The 20,537-nt window shown below is 33.2% G+C and overlaps 1 protein-coding gene across 2 annotated transcripts in view; it reads right to left on the reverse strand.

Moving 5' to 3' along the window:
- Window positions 1-11,316: 11,316 nt before the first annotated feature.
- Window positions 11,317-20,537, reverse strand: part of LOC108690379 — a 13,151-nt gene continuing 3,930 nt past the window's right edge. For both annotated transcript variants that reach the window (XM_018197636.1, XM_018197635.1), the window contains one exon: window positions 11,317-12,490. In XM_018197636.1, coding sequence (XP_018053125.1) covers window positions 11,564-12,490 — 927 coding nt within the window. In that variant the 3' untranslated portion in view covers window positions 11,317-11,563. The remainder of the gene's footprint in view (window positions 12,491-20,537) is intronic.

A 20,537-nucleotide genomic window follows, 5' to 3' on the forward strand; every position in this document is an offset into this window, starting at 1 on the left:
TTGGACATTCCCGCAATTAAAGTCACTGAATATGTATGCATAAGCAAACTTATGTCAATGAGATTCACGAAACTTTTGCGAATCCTTATCAGTTCTTTATGCATTTCTTGATCATTTTGAAAGTTAATCAGCAAGAGTTATATTAACTGCGCGTGTAAATGCTTAAAACAAAGAAGTACCTTATTAAAATTTTAGCGCAAATGTAACTAATTTAGCCGAAGCGTTTAAATGTATTTGAATTAGAATTTGTGTGCCTTAAATGCACAAGACGGAAAGAAAAAATCTACTAAACACAAATTAATAGCATTACATCAAGTTATACTTTTCTAATTAACAATATAACTCCTACTCAATAGCATAATATATAACAATGTGTATTATATTACATTTTTTTGCATTGAGGAAGTTATCAGGAATGGGAGAAGTAAAGTGTTATTTATGTTTACTAATTATTTATCATTCTTCATTAAAGAGACTTTTTAATTTTAAATAAAGATTTTAATTTAAAAATATCAAATCGTATATATCGCAAAAGTCAGCAAATTTGTAATTCTGAATTTCTGTTCATTTCTAATAGCAATATGCAAGGGTCCCAATTTCTGTTATTATCATTTTATATTCGATGATGCTGCAAAACGTCAGATTTAAATACGAACGTTCGCTGACAAGAGAAAACGAAGAGATTTTCCACGTATGTACCGAACAATGAGCGCAACGGAGTGATCCCGACGGTAATCCGAGTTTCAGATTCTGGCTTTCTTTATCCGGAATTAAACCGCCGCTGAAAACAGTAACGAAACACGTTCCGATGATGGATAATGTAACTCGTCGAGTGAAACTACAGGAAAATTATTTGCCAAACTCTCTAAAGCGCGACACAGTGGAATTTTTGTAATCATTGGTCAACGTCCAGTCATCAAGCAAAATGCATACTCTAGTATGAATGTCACAACCGCACAGTTATATATATCGCCGAGATATAAAATGTACACGATGAATCTCTAGTATTTAAAAATGATAAGAAATAAAAACGAACTATAAACCTGTCTGGATACTTTTATTATAATAAACAATTAAAAGAGTTTTTTACAAAAATATTATCAAACTTCCACATGAGCACCTTTAATAGCTTCAGTAACGAAGAATATCAAGCAGGTTCCATTACACTTCAAGTTCGCTGAAGAATGTCATTAGTTATGATGCGACTACATCTCGGTTGCAAAAAACATTCACGTTTATATCTTGATAGATTAACTATGTTTTGTCTTTGATATCCTCAAAAAAAGAAATCCAAGAGAATGATCGAGAAACGAGATGGCCAAGGGGTGGGACTCCCTCACTCATTTCAATGATTTGGAACAAACCGTTGTAATGGTTACTCATGTGGAAGTTTGGCAATTTTTTATAAGGAACTTTTTTAGTTATTCTTTACAATAAAAACATTCAGAAAGATGTTAAGGTATTTGCTTTTATTTCTCAACATATTTTATACAACAACATATTTTATATAACAACGGTGTACGTAATTAAAGGATGAATTAATTCTCAGTGGATTACATTTCTTCCCATCGTCCTCGGAAACGCAGCAGTTACATTTTATTCGAAAGTTCATCCAGTGAGTTTCTGTAACTAAAGATAATTACGCTTTGCCTCGTATCATTGGCAAAGAAGCCAATGAAGCCTCTCAGTGCCACTCGGATTCCGCGTGCTGGTCTCTCTATCTTCGCCAGATTAGATGTCACCGACCGTATCTCTCCTCTCTTCACATGTTACGCAATCCGAAAGTCCACTTTTCCTTTTTTTATTGATTGCCTTTCCACTACGATTCTCGAAACATTATAACGTTACTCTCTACCAAAGGAAATTTCTGCAAATGCGTAATGATCGAATATAATTAATTTTAGTTCGATTAAACTGAAATTATATGTCATGCTGCATAAAATATCTGAAATCTCCTGTATTCCAAATAGCTTTGAATAATTTCCGAATTGAATAAACGCGCTCTTTATATTTTTTATAGTTAAAATTACGTTTTGAGGATTGAAAGTGGAAAATATCAAAGTTTATAAAAATAACAATAATACGAAAAACTTGTTGGTTGAATTGCAAAATTGCAATAATTTTATTGTTATTTTTCTTTTTGAAATAAATATCGAATTCTGCGTCCTATGATACGTTTTATAATCAAATAGTGTTTTATAGAATACAGCTACCAGATTTTATCGTTAAAGTTATGAACCACGACTAACGTATTAACTCGATCTCACGGCGCATTAGTAACATGAGCGATCGAATGTTTAACGAATGCTGTTAAAAGCTATACGTGGGAACATATCAGTTCGCAACTGACACGACGCGACGCGAAATTCGCGCTAAAAACAAGTTATTGCAAAATGAGTAAGTAAATATATAGAATTATTATTAAATGAGGATAGAAACGTTGGAATATTTAATCCATTTAAATTAATTAACGCACTCTGCCGCAAATTTTAAACTATGACATTTAAATAATGTGTAGAATTAAGGACAGTTATGTTACTTTATCGTATATACATAGCATATAAATAAGAAATTTATACATTTATTGACTAATTATTTCCGACGTAAATTGATTTTTATCCGAAATAAGATTATTTTCAACGTCGCAGCTGAAACAGAGATCTTTTACTTACGTAAGTCTCAGATAAACTTTAAAGACTTTTACGAAATCATTTTCTTGCTAATTATTCAGAGCGCTAGCCAACCAGAAGGGATTTGATTCGTTTTAAAGCATTTATTAATCATTTCCTCAATTTCTCTTTTTCTTGATGAAGGATTTTTATTCCAAGTAAATAATCGAAACAGTTTACGACTGACATGAAAAATGTTTTCGACCACAACAGAATTTTGTACAATCTATTAGTTGTGCTAAACACAGTGTGCTAACACAGGATTTGTCTTTTAAAATATTTTTCGGTATAATGCATGTCATATTCATCAGCAAAAAAGAAAAGCGATCAATATATCAATATTATCCTGCACCTTTTCCTTGATAAAAACCGCGCGACTATAATTCCGAGGGACGTACTGCGATACGTGGGTGTACTATAGCGCTGTATTCCGCAAACTTGGCTATAAACTTTTAACAAGATATAAAAGGCGCCAACAAGCAAAGAAGATGGATTTCGTCTTCACACGACTCAGGAATTGTGGCATAATTCTGTTCATCACGATTGTTCTTTTTCCCTCCGTTTTGCGATGAAAAAGTATTATCATCCGGCGAATGCGATTTACGACTTAAAACTTGATAGGTCGTATAACTTCTAACGCGTTGGAACCGGAGCAATGTTTTACTCTGCTGCTTTCTTATACTTTTTTCGATAAATGTATTGGAACAACGATTGATGAATTATAAATGACACTTAGAAAATCATATTATACATATATAATCATAAATAAAATACTACAAATATCCTTAGTCGTTCTTATAGAACGATGGAATAAAAATGAAATAAGATGTTTATCCTATTGAATACAGATACGAAAAAATCATACATAAATTTGCTTTAATTTTCTTATCTTTGCAAGAACGGTAGCCAAAGCTAATCTAGCTGTTCTAAAGACATACACAACTTAATTAAGGAGTCTGCTGGAGTTAGTGGGAGTGTCTGACGAAATCCGGAGACTAACGAGCTAACGTAATGTCGTAACGATTAACTGAGATAGTTTCCGCATAGCGAAGCAATAGACATATATGTAATTTTGAATTTCTCAATTTTATTTGCAAGGTTCTTTAGAATTACATAGAAATATAGAATTATATAGAATTATTTATAAATATACAAAGTACACAGATTCCTTAATATCTTATAATTTTTTTGTAATAAAAGAATATAAAAAAGCTCATTCTTGAGCAAACCTTTATGTCACACATCCAATCAACCTTTTTAATTCAATTTCACTTTAACATCATTTTCTATAAATAATTGAAAGTTTCTTTGTTTAAACTCTAGAGTAGAAAACAATCGAATGACGTCAAAAGTACTTACATACATAACAGTGCTATGAGAAATTTTACCACAAATTTACGGTTCGTAGTTTAAACGCTTGACTTAAAAAAAAGTGAATGGCATGTTTCCGGAAAGTAATTCTCTGAAAACGTTGAATGAGACTCTGTGTACTGAGAACAAATGCTATGAAAGACCATAGCATCATTAGAGTTGTCGACTTGGATAATGGACTTTGATATTTACTGTTGAGTACGCTGGAATAGTTCCTTTTCCAATTTGTCTTTAATGTCACTCAGATTTAACCTCGGACCTTTATGTTTTGCATACGATTTCCCAGTAACAAGGATTAAGTATTTCGTACATCATATACCTCGGAAATTTGTCTTTGATGCACAAAACCACCACATATATCTTCTTGATATCCCGTCAGCTTTTTACAGACCGTCGATCGTAAGAAAGAACGAACCGAATCTCCGAAGACGTTATTGGGATCGCCTTGGATTGGGTGTTTCTTCGTTTTTTCTCTTACTTAGAAATCCTTTCGTCAGCATCACCCATCATATATCGTTCAGCTTCTTCGAAGGCAGACATCTTCCTGTTTTTCTGAAGCTGAACATGTCCAGCGACTCGTGACTGTGACAATAATTGTGGGAATTCATTGGAAGAAAATGGAAACGCAGAAAATGGAAAAATACAATAGTCTGAGTTGCGAACAATACTTGGCCGGAAACTCAGCGAAAGTGCGAAAGCTGCACTTTAAAATATTAAAGAATATAAAGGAAATAAAAGATAAAACTGAATATATAGCAAATAGTTTTGTCTGTTATAAGATATCTCATGATATTATACATATCGGAAGCAATATATTTAATCCTCGCACTATCGGATGTAAAATAATGTCAAGGTAAAACGTCGTGTCCTTGAATCGAATCATCCTCAATAATCTTTAAAAGGAGGGCACTTCACCGTCACTGTCACCGCTCACCGTCGCAATACTCGGCCTTCATAAATCATATCTATTTCATTGTCAAAAACAAAGCCTTAGATTATATCCTCTGTCATCTCCACTCGCCTAATTGCATAATACAACACGAGGACTTTGGATTAAATGGAGTCTATTTTATGATGTAACATTTATTTACGACAACACAAATTTTATGAGCTCTACACTTTAGTTTCATTGCTCGTTTATTGCATTCAGTGATTCGAATTACAATACAGAAATTAATATATGAATAAAATTTGCTTTATATGCAAATCTCGAGTAACTGTTACACGAAGTAACTATATAATATAGCAGCAATAATTTTATATCTATACGTATCATGAAGATAATTTTCATTAGAAATCAAGAAATCTTTGAAAATAAAAAAGATATAATTCCGAGAAGAATAAAATAATTTTCGAAATATTAATAGTTATGATACATCTATAAAAAACGCAATTGCGAGAAATAATAAATATTTATTTTACGTGTTAATAATTAATTACATAATTACAACAAAAACAAAGTTCAAGTATTTCTTATTCTTTCTGCTAGTTTTGTTCTTAAAGTTATGTTAAGTTAAAAAAAAAATATCGCAAAAACTTACCTTTCAGAAAGTGGAATCTTCTGGGACATCTTCTCTACAGTTTGCTGTTTTGTGTCTTGTCTCTATGAAACTTTCGATGGCTGACAACGGACTGTTACATTTCTCTATGAACCCCTCATCTCAGAATCTTCCGAGTTCACCTGCTTGAATACTTCGTTTTATTTTCTCTCTCCCTCTAGTTAGAGACACAAACCGCGAAATTGTCCTAGTTTCTGGTTCCAAGTACGGTAAAAAAAATCAACAGTCTTAGATAGAACGTGCCAAGTGAGTTCAGGATATTAGCCCATACGATCTTGCAATCTCTCGATGCAATTCCTTCACGTGCGATACGAAGCACGTAAAAGTTTCATGGTTGAGACTCATCTGCTAAAACTCTAAATATAAAATAACTCCACAGTGTCAAAAACTTAATAATGCACGAAACATTATTTTTCTGTAAAATGATTCTGCAAAGTAATGAGATAAAATGTTGCCTTTTTTACATTTTTTATTAATGATGTTTCTGAGAAAAATAAAAGTAATTCGCATAAAAATTTAATTAATTTTAGAATATAAAACAGAATAAAGAATATAAGCTACTGCGCTTTCTATGCAAAGATTTTCATCAGGTATTTCGTAAGAGTTAGATTACGAATTCTTAAGCGCTCGCTCAATAGGGAGGAATTTCTACGAAAATGTTAGCTAATAGTAACAATGTAGAGTATTGCTACAGCTTGTGTCATCTTGCCAAATGCGAAATGTAAAATATTTATAAAATTTACATTACATTTAACAATAAAATTAATAAATGAAATCTTCAGAAATTGTTCAGAAATTCTAGATACGTACTCATCAAGCTGTATACTTATCATTTTAATGAGAAAACTTTAGGTGAAATTTTAGTAATAAAAACAGAAAAAAATATTAACTTCATGATGAAATGTAATTATGACGACAAAAAATAAACAGAACAAGAATTATCAAAATATAATTAAATGTTGTATAAACGTATATTCGATGTAATTTATAATTTTATAATAATATTTGCGAAGAATTATATTTCTTCTTATATCCATGTTGATGTAAAAAGCATAATTGCTGAATCGCATGAAAGTAACAAAGATTTCGCAGGTAGAGAAAATGCGCTGAATCTTTTAGTCACGCACAAGATATATAATGATGAAAGAACGTTTCTCAACAAAAACTAGAAATAATATGACGGATTGAAAGTATGGCCATATCACATGTAGTTTAGAGGTATTGACGTTTAATCGATAATATTGATAGGTCGTATTAAAGTTAGAGCTGCTTGTTTCTTTCACGCTCAAACAGTTTAACGTGATTATAAAGATAATGCATGAGTTAACATCTGATTAATGTCAAAATTTCATGATAAATGTTATATGAAGGAAACAGTTAACAATCGAGCATTATGTGAATTAGAACGAAATAAGAAAAGAATAGTTTGAAATAAATAATATCTATGATTACCTTGATAGTCATATAAATTATCAAGATTTTAAAGAAATTATAGAAAATCATGATATCTATTAGATGAGAATAGAACTGTTAAATGTAGTAGAAGCAATATTCCTAAATTCTAGAATCTTAGAGAAAGGATGGAAAGGATCTTAGCGCAATGGAAGATTCTTACTTGATCCGTGCCTCTTTAAAAATGGAGAGGTTTAAAGATAACGAGTCTCATTTCATACGATAATCATCGTACGATAAAGAGTGCAATACGGTACAGGATGCTGAAATAGAAGCTTTTACGAAAATTTCCGGTTAGCGAGAGAGCCACTGATTTTGCGAAACTCTGTGCATTTCGCTTGCTTTTACTGTTGCACTTTATTGTATGTACAACGAGCGATAGCCTCTGGGCAATCTTCTCTCGACATCGCGAAAGCACACACACATTTTTCTGATGTGTCGCTTCGCTTCCCTTGAAAATAACAATGGAGATAGGATAACATGTGGAATTAATTTACTGGTGCAACTCACGTTTATAGTAAATCTCGTCACACAAGAAACTTTTGTGAGATTTTATTAAAAATAAATACTCTTTACTAAATTAAAAACAAATATATTACAATATTGTTTCAAACAATATTTATTGTACAAAAAAGTCATTCGCTAACATACATATTCATAAAAAGTCATTCGCTAACATATTCACAAAATTATCTCCTACATATACATAATTTGCAGATCATAGACTAGAAAAATTACTCGAATCAACATACTTAATAAATTGTAAATGACAAATTGTATGAAATCAAAGTCGATTAACGTGTTAATTAATTTTATACATTCATAATTATATAAATGACAAGCTCTTTAAAGTATATATAATTAAATAATTTAAAAATACATATTATAATAAAGTATAAATATTAACATTACTCATTCAATAAACGCTTTTTTGTCGAATTTTTCCATTTCGCAAATCATTTATAATGATTTTAATTTATACTTTTCATCATATATATCTCACATAAGTCTAACATTATATTACTCTTATTCATACGTTATTTTTTAATATATTTTATTTCTTTTCAATTCTTCGAACTTTTCGTGAGGATACATATACACACATAAGAAAAAATATGTTATAGAAATGTCTGATGTTTTCATAGAAATTTATAGAAAAAGAATTTCGGAAAGAATTTCTGGAATAAATATAACCGTCAGCAATACTTAAAATTATTTGGCAATTTCTGTATTAAAAATAAATATATAGAATCATCTGTCAAACAAATATTTAACAAAATAAATGCAACACATTATTTTTATAATGCTTCGCTCTTTTAAAAAAGAGATACGCGTATATGTCTTAATATTTATTAGACATTCACAATAAATACATGTAGAATTCTTGAATCTTTTTGATTGAAACAATCTGAATCGTTGAAGGTACGAACGTTTGAGGCGCGTCTGAATGTGAAGTCAGGAAATTATAATCTCTATCATATGAATAGTCTTTACTATAATAGTCTTAAAATTTAAAGCTTACATTTGGTCTGACGTATCTACGCGTATATGTATGTACATATAATTACTCTACGATATTTTCATTATCGACTAATTAGAGAAGGTCCCTTTGTTAATGAATTTCGATCTGACACGAGGGAGCTATAATTGTGATTAATACTTCCATAAAGTTTGATAATAGAGGTCACAGATTTTTTGATCGCGAGAAAAATAGTATTTTATTTTACATGAAAGACAATCGTATTATTTAATAGCCATAATCAATTGTTTATAGAGCAATAATGATTTGGAACAATAATGTATTGACTACTGTAGATGAGGTATGTTTTTCATGTAGATTAATATATTATTTTGAGCCGAGCCCTTTAATTTTATACAGTGATACAATTACGTCAGAAGAAAAATAAAATGATAATCTCGTCAAAAGATTTGCACTTCCCACTTTTATATAAATATGCGCGAAAAAATGTTGCAGTAATATCTCATTTTATTGAAGGCCGCTTTCCGCTATGCGGGATTAAATAGTGTTGATTTTTCTCTTTTTACATGGTGATTTCGTTGCACTTTCAATTAAAGCGTCAAATAGCAGACAAGGGCCTTTAACAAATTTAGAGATGCTCGCATGAGTTTTCTAGTAACATTTCTCCCTTTTTAAATCGCTTTTAATTATCTTTTAGAGTGAACTTTTCAATTGAAAGGAGAGATAATGTACCGACAGCTCAATGAGCTCATCTCTTTAATTCCATGCACTACAAACACGTGTACAAGTATGAATCTCACTAAGAGCTTCCTAGTACCGAAGTAATCGCGTATCATACATCTTCCAATGTTGAAGAAACTAGACACTAAGAGTAATCTCATTGATAACTGCTTGCCTTATTCCAACAGATAAAAATATGTAGGCTCTCCGAAAATATCTGACATTAGTTCCCGCACATGTATGTATATGTATGTATGTATGTATCATGTAAATCTATCAATTATTCAAAATAGGTAATTATTTCGTTACATCGATATTCAAATATTCGTGGATATGACGACAAATATTATTACAGTTTTTATCTGTGGCTTTAGAATAGTATGCTTTGTACTTTACGACAGCATTAACCGCGAAAAATTATGACATACCAAAACGAGATTCAGAATCAAACCCATTACGTAATAATGAAATTTTAATGACCATTATGATTGTTAAATGTAAACGTACGGTCGTAATGCGCGGATTACGTATCGTATTTCATATATCGACAGCCGCAAAGCTCGATTAACAAGCCAACCAATACATTCAATATCAATCCGTTCGACATTAGCTAAATTAATAGGCTCTATAACGTTGTTTAATTGAATCGCAAGAAATGAATGCATATTCGATGATTCTCTATATTAGCGATAGACTATGGATGCGTTTGCTTTAGATGCTCATGTGAGATAAGCTTCATTTTATCTATATCACTCATTACATACATTAAAATAATAAAATGAGACTTATAAAAGCACCCAAAGCGGACACCGAGAAAAATGGTCTGATTGGATTATTAAATAGTAATTCTGGAAAATGGACGACTCAGAATTTTCTGGTTAAATCTATTAGGATTTTACATTTATATACAATATTTCTGAGAAAATCTATTAGAATTCTTACTTTAACCAGAATAATTATTGTGTATCAATCAGAATTCCGTTTATCTCAACTAAACCAGAAAATTCGTCCATTTTCAACCAGACTTTTTTTTCAGTAAACGCATTCCTATTTTTTACGCGCGAGTGAAGATTTTAAATAATAATCCCTGAGAGCATGTGCTAATGGTATTGGCAAGTTCTACAGATCAAAAAATCATGCGCGCCCGATGAACACGCCGTTGCGTCTAAACGATTTATTGCCTTGTGTGTGCAGACAATTTGCGAGAGCCCGTACGTACGTCTACAAGTAGAATAGATGCTACACGAGACTTCGTCTCTTCGAAGAACGGAGTAATTTCTACGGTCAGCTCCCTACGGCAGATTAGATTCCGAGAAAAAAAGAGGAAAGAGAAGGAAAAGTCTCCACGTCTATAATTATGGTTACGAGAGTAAGAGATAGAAAGACAGAGAGAGAAAGATAGAGTGCAAAATTGGATAGAAGTGAATAAAGTTGATCGATCGATTTTTTTTTCCAACTGATTATACTTCGCTCGCTCGTCAGACCACGCCATTAAGAATGTTAATTAAAAATTCTGAACCATGTTCGAATAAATCATCACAATGAAACGATCTACCAACGCGCGATCGCGGTCTCCTGCGGTAACTCGTGCAGCTATGCTCGCGTTCTGCAGTTCCATTGTTCGGCTAGTGAAACTCTCGAATATGTCATTAACGAATCGTCAAGCAACGAATGGAAATTCAGCAGTGTTCCCCGAGCGAATTCGTTGAAATGCCTGTTATGTATCATTCATGCAATCGACGCTCGGTAGGTAGTCTCATTATTACGTTTAGCCCGCGGCAAAAAGGCAGGGAAAAAAACAAACAGGAGAAGAAAGAAAGAAAAGGAACGCGATGAAAAACGTTCTTCAACTTCTATTCTCCTGTTGCGTGTCTACGTGTTTAATTTCCGGAGAGCACCTAAAGACCCGACGTGCACTTGTGAAGTCATTTCGCAAGCGCAGAAAATGGATGCGAAATATTTCTCTGACCCAGACTAGATCGTTTTTCATCTACAAAACGAGCGAGCGAAGTCGATTGCGCTTATCGCGAATAGGAGAAAATGAGGGAAAGCCGATATTTCAAAGCCGGCATTTAAATAGAGATTATTTATCGCATTTTGACTGTTCAATAAGGGTCAGGTCGGTGCTCAGGGCTGTGGTATCTCTCAGAAGAATCCATAAAAGAATACACAAAATATAAGCGATAAAAGTGGCGTCGAAAGCGATTACGAAAAGATTTCACAGCCGTATTTCATCCAAGGTAGATTCCGTGACTGGACCATCGTCACGGAATTAACGTCTTCTTCGCGTGTTCTCCAGGAAGAAGCCGCGATTAAACACACGTCGCTTTGTATCCGAGCACGATGTCGGACGTTTTGCTGCAGGATGGACGATCAAAGTGCACGGAGTTGTTCCTCTCTCTGATCGTACTTGATTTCGCTAGGCTGTCCTGTTTGCCGTCCATCACGTTGTTGCTGCTGCTGCGCAGGTCTCTACGTGATGATGATTTCCCAAGAGTCTCGATTCTGTCGACGTTACTGAAGCTCAACCGTCTGTCCTTTTGCAAAATATTCTTACTGCTCGATTCCTCGTCCCTTTCCAGAAAGTTGCATACGCTGACGCGTCTCTCCCGCAACAAAGACTTGCCGGGCGGAAACGTGGGCCTCACCAGCACGTCCATTCTGTCAAAGTGACAAATGCTGTTGACACGATCACGCTGCAACGATCTCGCCAGAACATCCGTCCGGTCGAAGTGGCAGATACTCATGCCGCGATCGCGCTGCAATGTCGGCCTGGCCAGGACGTCCATCCGGTCGAAGTGACAGATGCTCATACCGCGATCTCTCTGCAGCGGTTTGGCCAGGACGTCTGTTCTGTCGAAGTGACAGACACTCATACCGCGTTCGTGTTGCAACATCGGCCTCGCCAGGACATCCATGCGGTCGAACTGGTAAGCGCTGGATCGACGCTCGCGTTGCAACAGTCGCGACGTCTCGCCGATAGATCTAAGGGTCCTTAGCGTGTCACCGTCGCTTTCCTCCTCGTCATTCTGCGTCCCCTCCGCGTGCACCAACGACTGCAGATCGAATGCACTCTTGGCTCGCCTAGGCGTCTCCTGGCTGGCCGGTAGCAGCGACATGCTCGAACCCACGAATACGCTGTTCTGGCGCAACCTGGCAGCCGGCCCGGCGGCCGAGACACAACTCACCTGGTGCACTGGATGCTCCATGCAGTAGATGTTAAACTTCGAATTCCGGTGCTGCGAACAAGAGGAAAATCCCAACGAATCTTGACACGGTCTATTTATCGCTGTGTGAAATCTTGAAACATAGTTTACAACAGTTCCGTCACGAGGTTATATCCACAGTAAGTTATTTTTAAAATAATAGTCCACGACAAATGTATAACGCGACGCAAGTTGATGACATCTTTGTATCGATTTTATGCGATACGGCTAAAAATATGTATACGCAGCTGTAATATATGTCGAGACATAAAAGTCATTGAGCATGACTACTGATGACAACTCGAATGGTTGAAACAACAAATAATGCAGCATAATGTGCCTGATTAAGCATCAAATTATTAAAATTGCTTGTCAATTTAATTCGCGATGTTACTATAGTAGTTTAATTGCGTTTATAAGGAAAATTAATTCGACACGAAGTTTAAATGACTATAAATATGATATATATGCAAGTACATATACAGTATACATACATAGTAATTCAGATTGAATTATTTAAGCATTAAAGATCTAATTTTGATCATTACAGCCATTATTTATATTTTTTATTTCTTATTGTTGAATTTTCAAATATACGGTAAAATTCTTATTGGTATCATTTGCTCTTAGACATACGAAATATATTTTGAAAGGTGATTTCAATTTGCACAAGAATTGGCAATATTAGCAACAATTTGAAAATGGAAGGAAATAAAATGTTATTTTGGTGCATGATGCTTTTTTATTTCCGTAAAGATATAAAAATGCAACGAACTAAAAAAAAGATATATGCCGTATACGAAAAAGAATTGAATACATGTACCAGAAGTAATTTGTCAAATTTCATTTCAAGAGAAATTGATCTCGAAAATGCTCATCATTAATATCGATCCTTGGAGGAAGAATAATGAAGTTTGCAAGAACGATTTTGCTGGACATTACAGCCGTGTGCTGATGAGAGACTTACATCTGTGATATGCTTTTACCCTAAAATACCCTAAATGATGGATAGTGTCGAACGGCTGTTTAGCTGTAGATCGAATATTGCGTAGAGATCTCTTCCATTATCCCGTCGTATACATAATGAGGCAATATGAGGCAGAATTAGATTTGTTACCAATCGAGAAATCTAATTTTCTATTTCCATTAATACATATTAAAAAATAATTTTGAAGTTTGAAAGCTAAAAGATTAGATACAAATCTAAAAATAATTTTGTTGAACCATCAAAATAATTATAGGAGAATGTCAAGCATGATGAGTGAGAATTTGCATGAATGAATGAGAATTTTGCAAAAAGTTTTGACATTCTATCAATCAGTTTAAACGTTCTACACTATTATTTTCAGATTTGTATCTGGTTTTTGTAGATCTACAGCAAAATTATTCCTTTCATGTAGAGGGTGAAACGAACAAAATAGTATATATTTAATTGATTAAAAATATTTTTAATTAACATTTTACGTTTAACATTTTATTCAAAAAACTGAATGAACTTATGATCCCACATAATATATATCTGCATATACACAAATAGAACGGTTATGCTAAAGTATCTGAAAACTTAATTGAATACAAATCAAAATAATTTTATTAGATTATTAAAATAATTATGTAGTAAACGTTCAAGTTGGTTGTTATAAGAATGTCAAAGCTTTTTGCTTGTCGATTATACTTGAGTGCTACATAATTATTTTTAATCCAATATAATTATTTTCAGATTCATATCCAACTAAATTTTTATATACTTTAGCAAATTCTTTTTATATAGGATGTCCCGTAAGCGCTTTTGTGCAGATAGATCGGACTAAATTGAGTCGAAAAGTTTATTTTTCAATTTTCGCAATGGTTAATGAGATTAATTACTATAAAAATCATTGAATATTGATTTTCAATAATTTTTTACTCAAATATCAACTTTACAGAAAAACAGTGAAAGACAAAAATTCTTTATTTTCTTCTCATAAAGTTCTGAGAATTTTATTTTAGAAATTTTTCAAAATTTATTAATACCGTATTTTCTCATATTGGTAAAAATAAGAAAATGCAGTACTAAAAAGTTGATAAAAAATTCTTATAAATGATTTTTGTCTTTTGCAATTTTTCTGTAATGTAGTAGTAGTATGTGAATAAAAAATTATTGAAGATCAATATTCGGCAATTTTTAGTAATTATAATTAATATCTTGTTAACTATTGCGAAAATTGCAAAATGATACAAGACTTTTCAACTCAGCCGCTCAACTTAGTCATCTCTATCTACACAAACCGCAAAAACTTACGGGACACCCTGTACATAGTCGCAGTCATAATGGGTTAATAAATAATGGGTTAATTATGGTGGTGCTCCCACAGAAACATTTGGACCAGAGATATGTAACAAAATACGTGACTGGCTAACTGTCGGTGCAGATGTTGGGTTGTGTTGAGCGGACGTGACTTGATATACGGAGACATATATGTATGTTGGACACGTTGACATGATTTTCTAGTAGACGCGATAGCGGTTTAATGGTCATGACAGTATTGTTGTGATAACGAGAGGAATTTGTTTTATAAAAGCCTCGCGGTTAGCGGAAGTAATATTGTTCCTTCGTAAATGAAGTTTCCCAACGCGATCGAAGTTTCTTCGTACAAGGCTAAAATCAAGTTACAACGCTATTCTGTTGAATTCTATTATAACCAGGGAGAAAGATTACGTTACAAAATTTTCTCGTGGAACGTAAATAGGACATTTTAAGAGTCTGGGTTTATGATACCGTGCCACCGGTAGCTCGCTAAACTATGTAGCTGAAAAGCAATGGAAAACTTTTGTGTGCGATATACACACATACCAGTGCTGCTCGCGATTTTCATTGCAAGTTATGAGAATACGTTATTCTAGCTAGACGCTCAGCGTAGGTTGCTACTTGCTGTCGCGATGGATTTTATAAGACGCAGTGCTGCATCTTCCGAGATTATGGATGTCGCGAGTCTGCTGAAAGGGATGACGCTGCATTACATGTATTATGCAAAAGAGGATGGAGATCCGTATTCCACTGATGCTTCGCTCAATTTACGGTTCCTCTATCACGAGTAATTCAACGCGAAGTATTGAATTAGATAAACAGAATCAAATGTACCAATAAAACATCACAGTGCAGATAAACGAGGGAAGTAGCAAGACGAGATTTTTCACCTTATACCTAATTTTTCTTTTATAATAGAACTTTTATAATAGAACGCGTTTGTAACGAAACGAGAGAGAATTTGCGAAACTAATTACTAATTACTAATTAACTCAGATCCTGAATTATACGATTGGTGATACTTGGAATGAATTCCCACGATCCTAATTATCGGAGAATGTTCAACGTTTGAGCGTGTATGAGATGTCCAATCACAATGCGACTACACATTGAAATTTGTTAAATATCTTCGACAATTTATTTGATCTCGACAACCCCGTCATCATTTGCGCGTGATTTTCGATCATTTTGCTATTTATAGAAATGACGCATAGATAAACAGAATGCCACTGATGATAAGGAAATTATGAAATTATTGTATAGCATTTATCGCAGCACGACCAAACAAAATACGAAGAAATTGTCATTTTATACGTGTCTGATTATATATTATGTAAACAATGTATTTCATTATCCTCTTTAGCAAATATCGTATTACCGCATCAGTTATTTGATGGGAAAATATATTCCGATGAAATTAATTTATTCATACGATTGAAAGTCGCTGCAAGCTCCCTTCAACAGCTTATTCCTCGTAGCTTCCTCATCAATCATGAAAATTGAATGAGATATTAGTTAACGCGGCTTCAGAGGATTACGGATCTGGGACGCGTATACACACATCAGAAACATGACAGGGATAAACGAAAACGCATGTAATATGTACGACATTGCTTTAAGGCTTTAACAGAACTGCGTACAGCGAGCACTCGCATATTTAGAATGACAAATTACAGGTTCCATGCGCAGACATGTGCATATTGCTTCATTATACAGATACTGTCTTGAATATTGCATGTAATATCATGCCGTTATTCGCCAGCATTAGCATAATCGTAACACCTCGTATAAATTGACCTCGATGTAACAAAATGTTGTTACGATGGATTTAATATTAAGATTCAAAAACTTTAAGATATATGTCAATTAATAATATATTAATTTATTGTACAGAAAGAAATTTTTAGTTTCCAGTTAGATGAAAACATAAATTACCAATTGGAAGATTTATGGATATATGGATTTATGGATAAACATCCGAATATGTAAATCCAAAATCTGTAGATTTATGGATATATTCAGGAATCTACTTAATCAGTGAAAAGATATTCGTTTGCACAGTTGGAATATGCATGATAGGCAGTCAGCAATGGTGTTAATATGCCAGACTGTGTACGCGACACAAACTTTCCTCTAGAAGCTCTAGAGTTACTAACCGCATCTTGTAATCCCCTGAAAGCTCATCATGTACTCACTAAAACAATTTAGAGAATAATAATCTAAATCTATTCGCTTCTATTGTAAATAGATGATCGATCTTCCTTTTAGGATGTTGAATCGACTATTGAAAATCCTCGCGGGACTTATTTCAATCAGGTATATCCGAATTCTATAGTAAACTGAACTCGTCCCATGATCGATGCAACGATCCGACATTCGATAATTTGAGTATCTCTTGTAACTACATCGGAACGAAGTCCCATTTACGAAGGACATTCAGAATGATGGTTTGCGAGCCAGAATAATTTGTTCAGTCAGTTTAAATTACGTGAAGTATCTTGAGGAAAATTTTCATTTAGTTTCATTAAATACTGAACTTTCGTCAGTCGGTCAATGTGTTCATCGATGAACAACTGTTCCCAATTTTTCTCGCCTCACGTCAGAGATAGAAGTTAATTTATCATCATTATAAGCATGTTAAGCCTATTATTATTCGTATCCTAAATTATGTAACTCTACATAGCTCTATATAGATTTTTCGTTTAGGTATCTGTTTATGTCGTTAAGGCATCAATATTTTGATACAGCCGTGCGTATCGAAATTAAAAATAGTTTCGGCCAACTTCCCTCGGATACCATCTGCAGACCGTAGTGAGCAATTTTAAGATACGCGATTGACCGATTCGATAATCCGAATCGAGGTCGGCAGCATGCTTCTGACATAGTAAACGCCAATGCAATCGAACGTTTCCGTGATTGAATTACCATGGACGCAGAAATACATATTGGCAAACGGTGATTTCTATCTAAAAGTAATTGCTCGAAGCTCACGGACGAGAAACATATGTCCGTGTAACGTCTCGTTCACATACATTGTTCTATTCATATACATATATATTGTAGAAATAAAATCTACTATTATAACATTTAATATACCTTTTATATGAAATTCAAACAAACCTAGGATTATTTAGCCGCTTTTATGATGCTCGCACGATTAATTGACGCGATAAAAAAATATAATGTCAATATTGGAAAGCAAAATTTTACACAAAATGAACGAATAGATATATAGCGAGTTCGTAAAAACCTCGATCGATATACAGCGCGACAAGATGATCGGATTTGTGAATTTTATTGTTGAACACCTATTTTGGAGCACGTATCCCATTCGTGTCGTGATTTGTATTCCTTTATATCCGTAAATTCAATACCAATATATGGAACTGACATCGCGAAATATTTGGCGCATCCTACACGCCTATAAAGGTCGATTTCAGACGCAATGCATTATTTGCTCGAAAAAATTTGTTTTCTAAACCGCATAAATAACAAAACATGCACGTCAATGCAGTAATATCGTAAAAAAATTTGTTACGCAAATACAGTACATTTATATTTGTTATCTAAAATCTCTCTCTATGGAGTTACAAAACAAAATAGCTTATGTAATTCCAATATAAATGAAAGATTATTCGCATAGCAAATTCTCTTGTTCCAATTTGGATTTTATTTATATTTTCATTACAGAATAAATATATTTGATTAAAAATACGTCTTGTTTATTTATACTTTAAAATTTGATCCAGAAATCAAAGCATAATTAAAATAGTCCGATCTGAAATTTATATTGACCGCCAAACGTAGATATCCATTAAGTTGAAATTAGTTAGACGAATTAGATTCATTAAACTGATGGTAGAGAACGAGATGTATACGTTTAAGTTTGTCTTAAATGTAGACGCAGAGTAAGGCAGAGAAAAATTTATAACTTAAGTCGTAAAAGACTGTTAGTCTTTAGGTTATAAGCTTTTCTCTGCCTTACCCTACATCTTATGACAAACATCTTCAAACATTGTTCTCTGCCATCAGCTTTAGTTCTGCAAAGCGATCTCAGAATATTCTGATAAATTGCTTCGTACGTTGTATTTACACGTACTTTATATAACAAAATCTTAAAGTATGATCATCTGGAATGAAGCCGGTTACGAAATATATGTTATCTGACTGCGACGAGAAGCTCCCGTTCCGACGGGAAACCATTTGAGAGTCAATTTATAACAAATACGCAACAGTAAATTCTCTCGTTTATTTTTCATTCATCTATGAATGATAAATAAGCTGACATAAATGCGTTTGGCAGTTTAATGGCTACTACAAGATTTAGGATATTATTTCCTATTTACTTCCAAAGCGCGCAATTGGAATATAGAATGAATAGAGATATCAACGGTTTAACTTACTGAATACTTATAGATATGTATTGTCTCGATTCACGACTGAGAATTGACATCTTTATCCAAAAAATTTATTAATTTAACATCTTTTCCCGAAAAGATCATTAAAAATTAAACGATAAGATTTTAAAACTAATTCCAATATCTTTAAATTCATTTTTATAATTAATATTTGTTTTATAATTAATGTCATTTTTGCGCAACGTCGAATTTATTTTGTCCAGCGAACATTGTTCTCCTGACTCGATTTCTAAGAATGGCACGATCCGAAACTGAAGCTGAATTACCATAAGGGTCCGATTAGAGATACAAGTGAATGTATAATCGTACACGTAGAATCCAAATATTGAAACAAGGTTTACCTTTACGTGACTCGCGTACGGTATACATTATTTCTCGCGTAAGTTTGTGCCAATAACATCCAAGTTATTATTTATTATTATATATCATAACATACGAGACATTGCATACGCGTGTATTTATTAGATTATAAACTTTATTGAAAAATAAATAATGAGTTTTATAGTTGAACAAAATTAATAAGCTTCACGGTAATTCTAAACTAAACGTTATTCAAAACTTAGTATACGCACGTTTACCTTTTCTCTCTCTCTCTCTCTCTCTCTCTCTCTCTCTCTCTCTCTCTCTCTCTCTCTCTCTCTCTCTCTCTAATAATATAACAATACGTTTTAGAACATTTAAGATACATGATATTTAATCGAGGTATATATCCGGATAGGTTATTAATAATAATCATCGTAGATTTACGATGGTTATTACTTTGATCTCACGAGTTTGCCAATCTCCTTTAACGGTGATTTAACATATCGAGTTTGCTCTGCAGCTATGTGTTATAGTTCCATAATACTCGTCGTTATTTGGTAATTAAATAGGTAATCAGAATCTCTATACTACTATATGTATATAATATATCGGGAAATTTAATTTTCATCCCACTAACTGCGGTATTTGTATTCCACATAACGCATTTACCTAATTTACGCGCCACGAAGAGAAACTTCGCAAATTATTTAATTAAATTAAATACGGTCGATACGTTGCACAGAATTATATTGAAATCATAATATTTAAAGTAAAATATTAAATCAATCGTAATAATCATAACATTTTTAGCTAAAGTAAACTCAATTCCGTTAATGGTAGTATCTCTTAAATTTTATCGAATAATGCAATCAATGCCTTAAATTAGGAATTAAATAAAATAATTAAATTATTTTCTAAATGAAAACATTAATTTACTCTTATTCGATTAGTCGCAAATTATCGTTAATATCTCTGGATATATATATATATATTGGGTTGTCTGGAAAGTTCGTGCCGATTTTGAAGGAAAATTGAAACGCAGAAGATTTAAATTTTAGTATACATTTATTAA

The sequence above is a fragment of the Atta colombica genome, unplaced genomic scaffold, assembly GCF_001594045.1.
Source record: "Atta colombica isolate Treedump-2 unplaced genomic scaffold, Acol1.0 scaffold32, whole genome shotgun sequence".
In the NCBI taxonomy this organism is placed as follows: domain Eukaryota; kingdom Metazoa; phylum Arthropoda; class Insecta; order Hymenoptera; family Formicidae; genus Atta; species Atta colombica.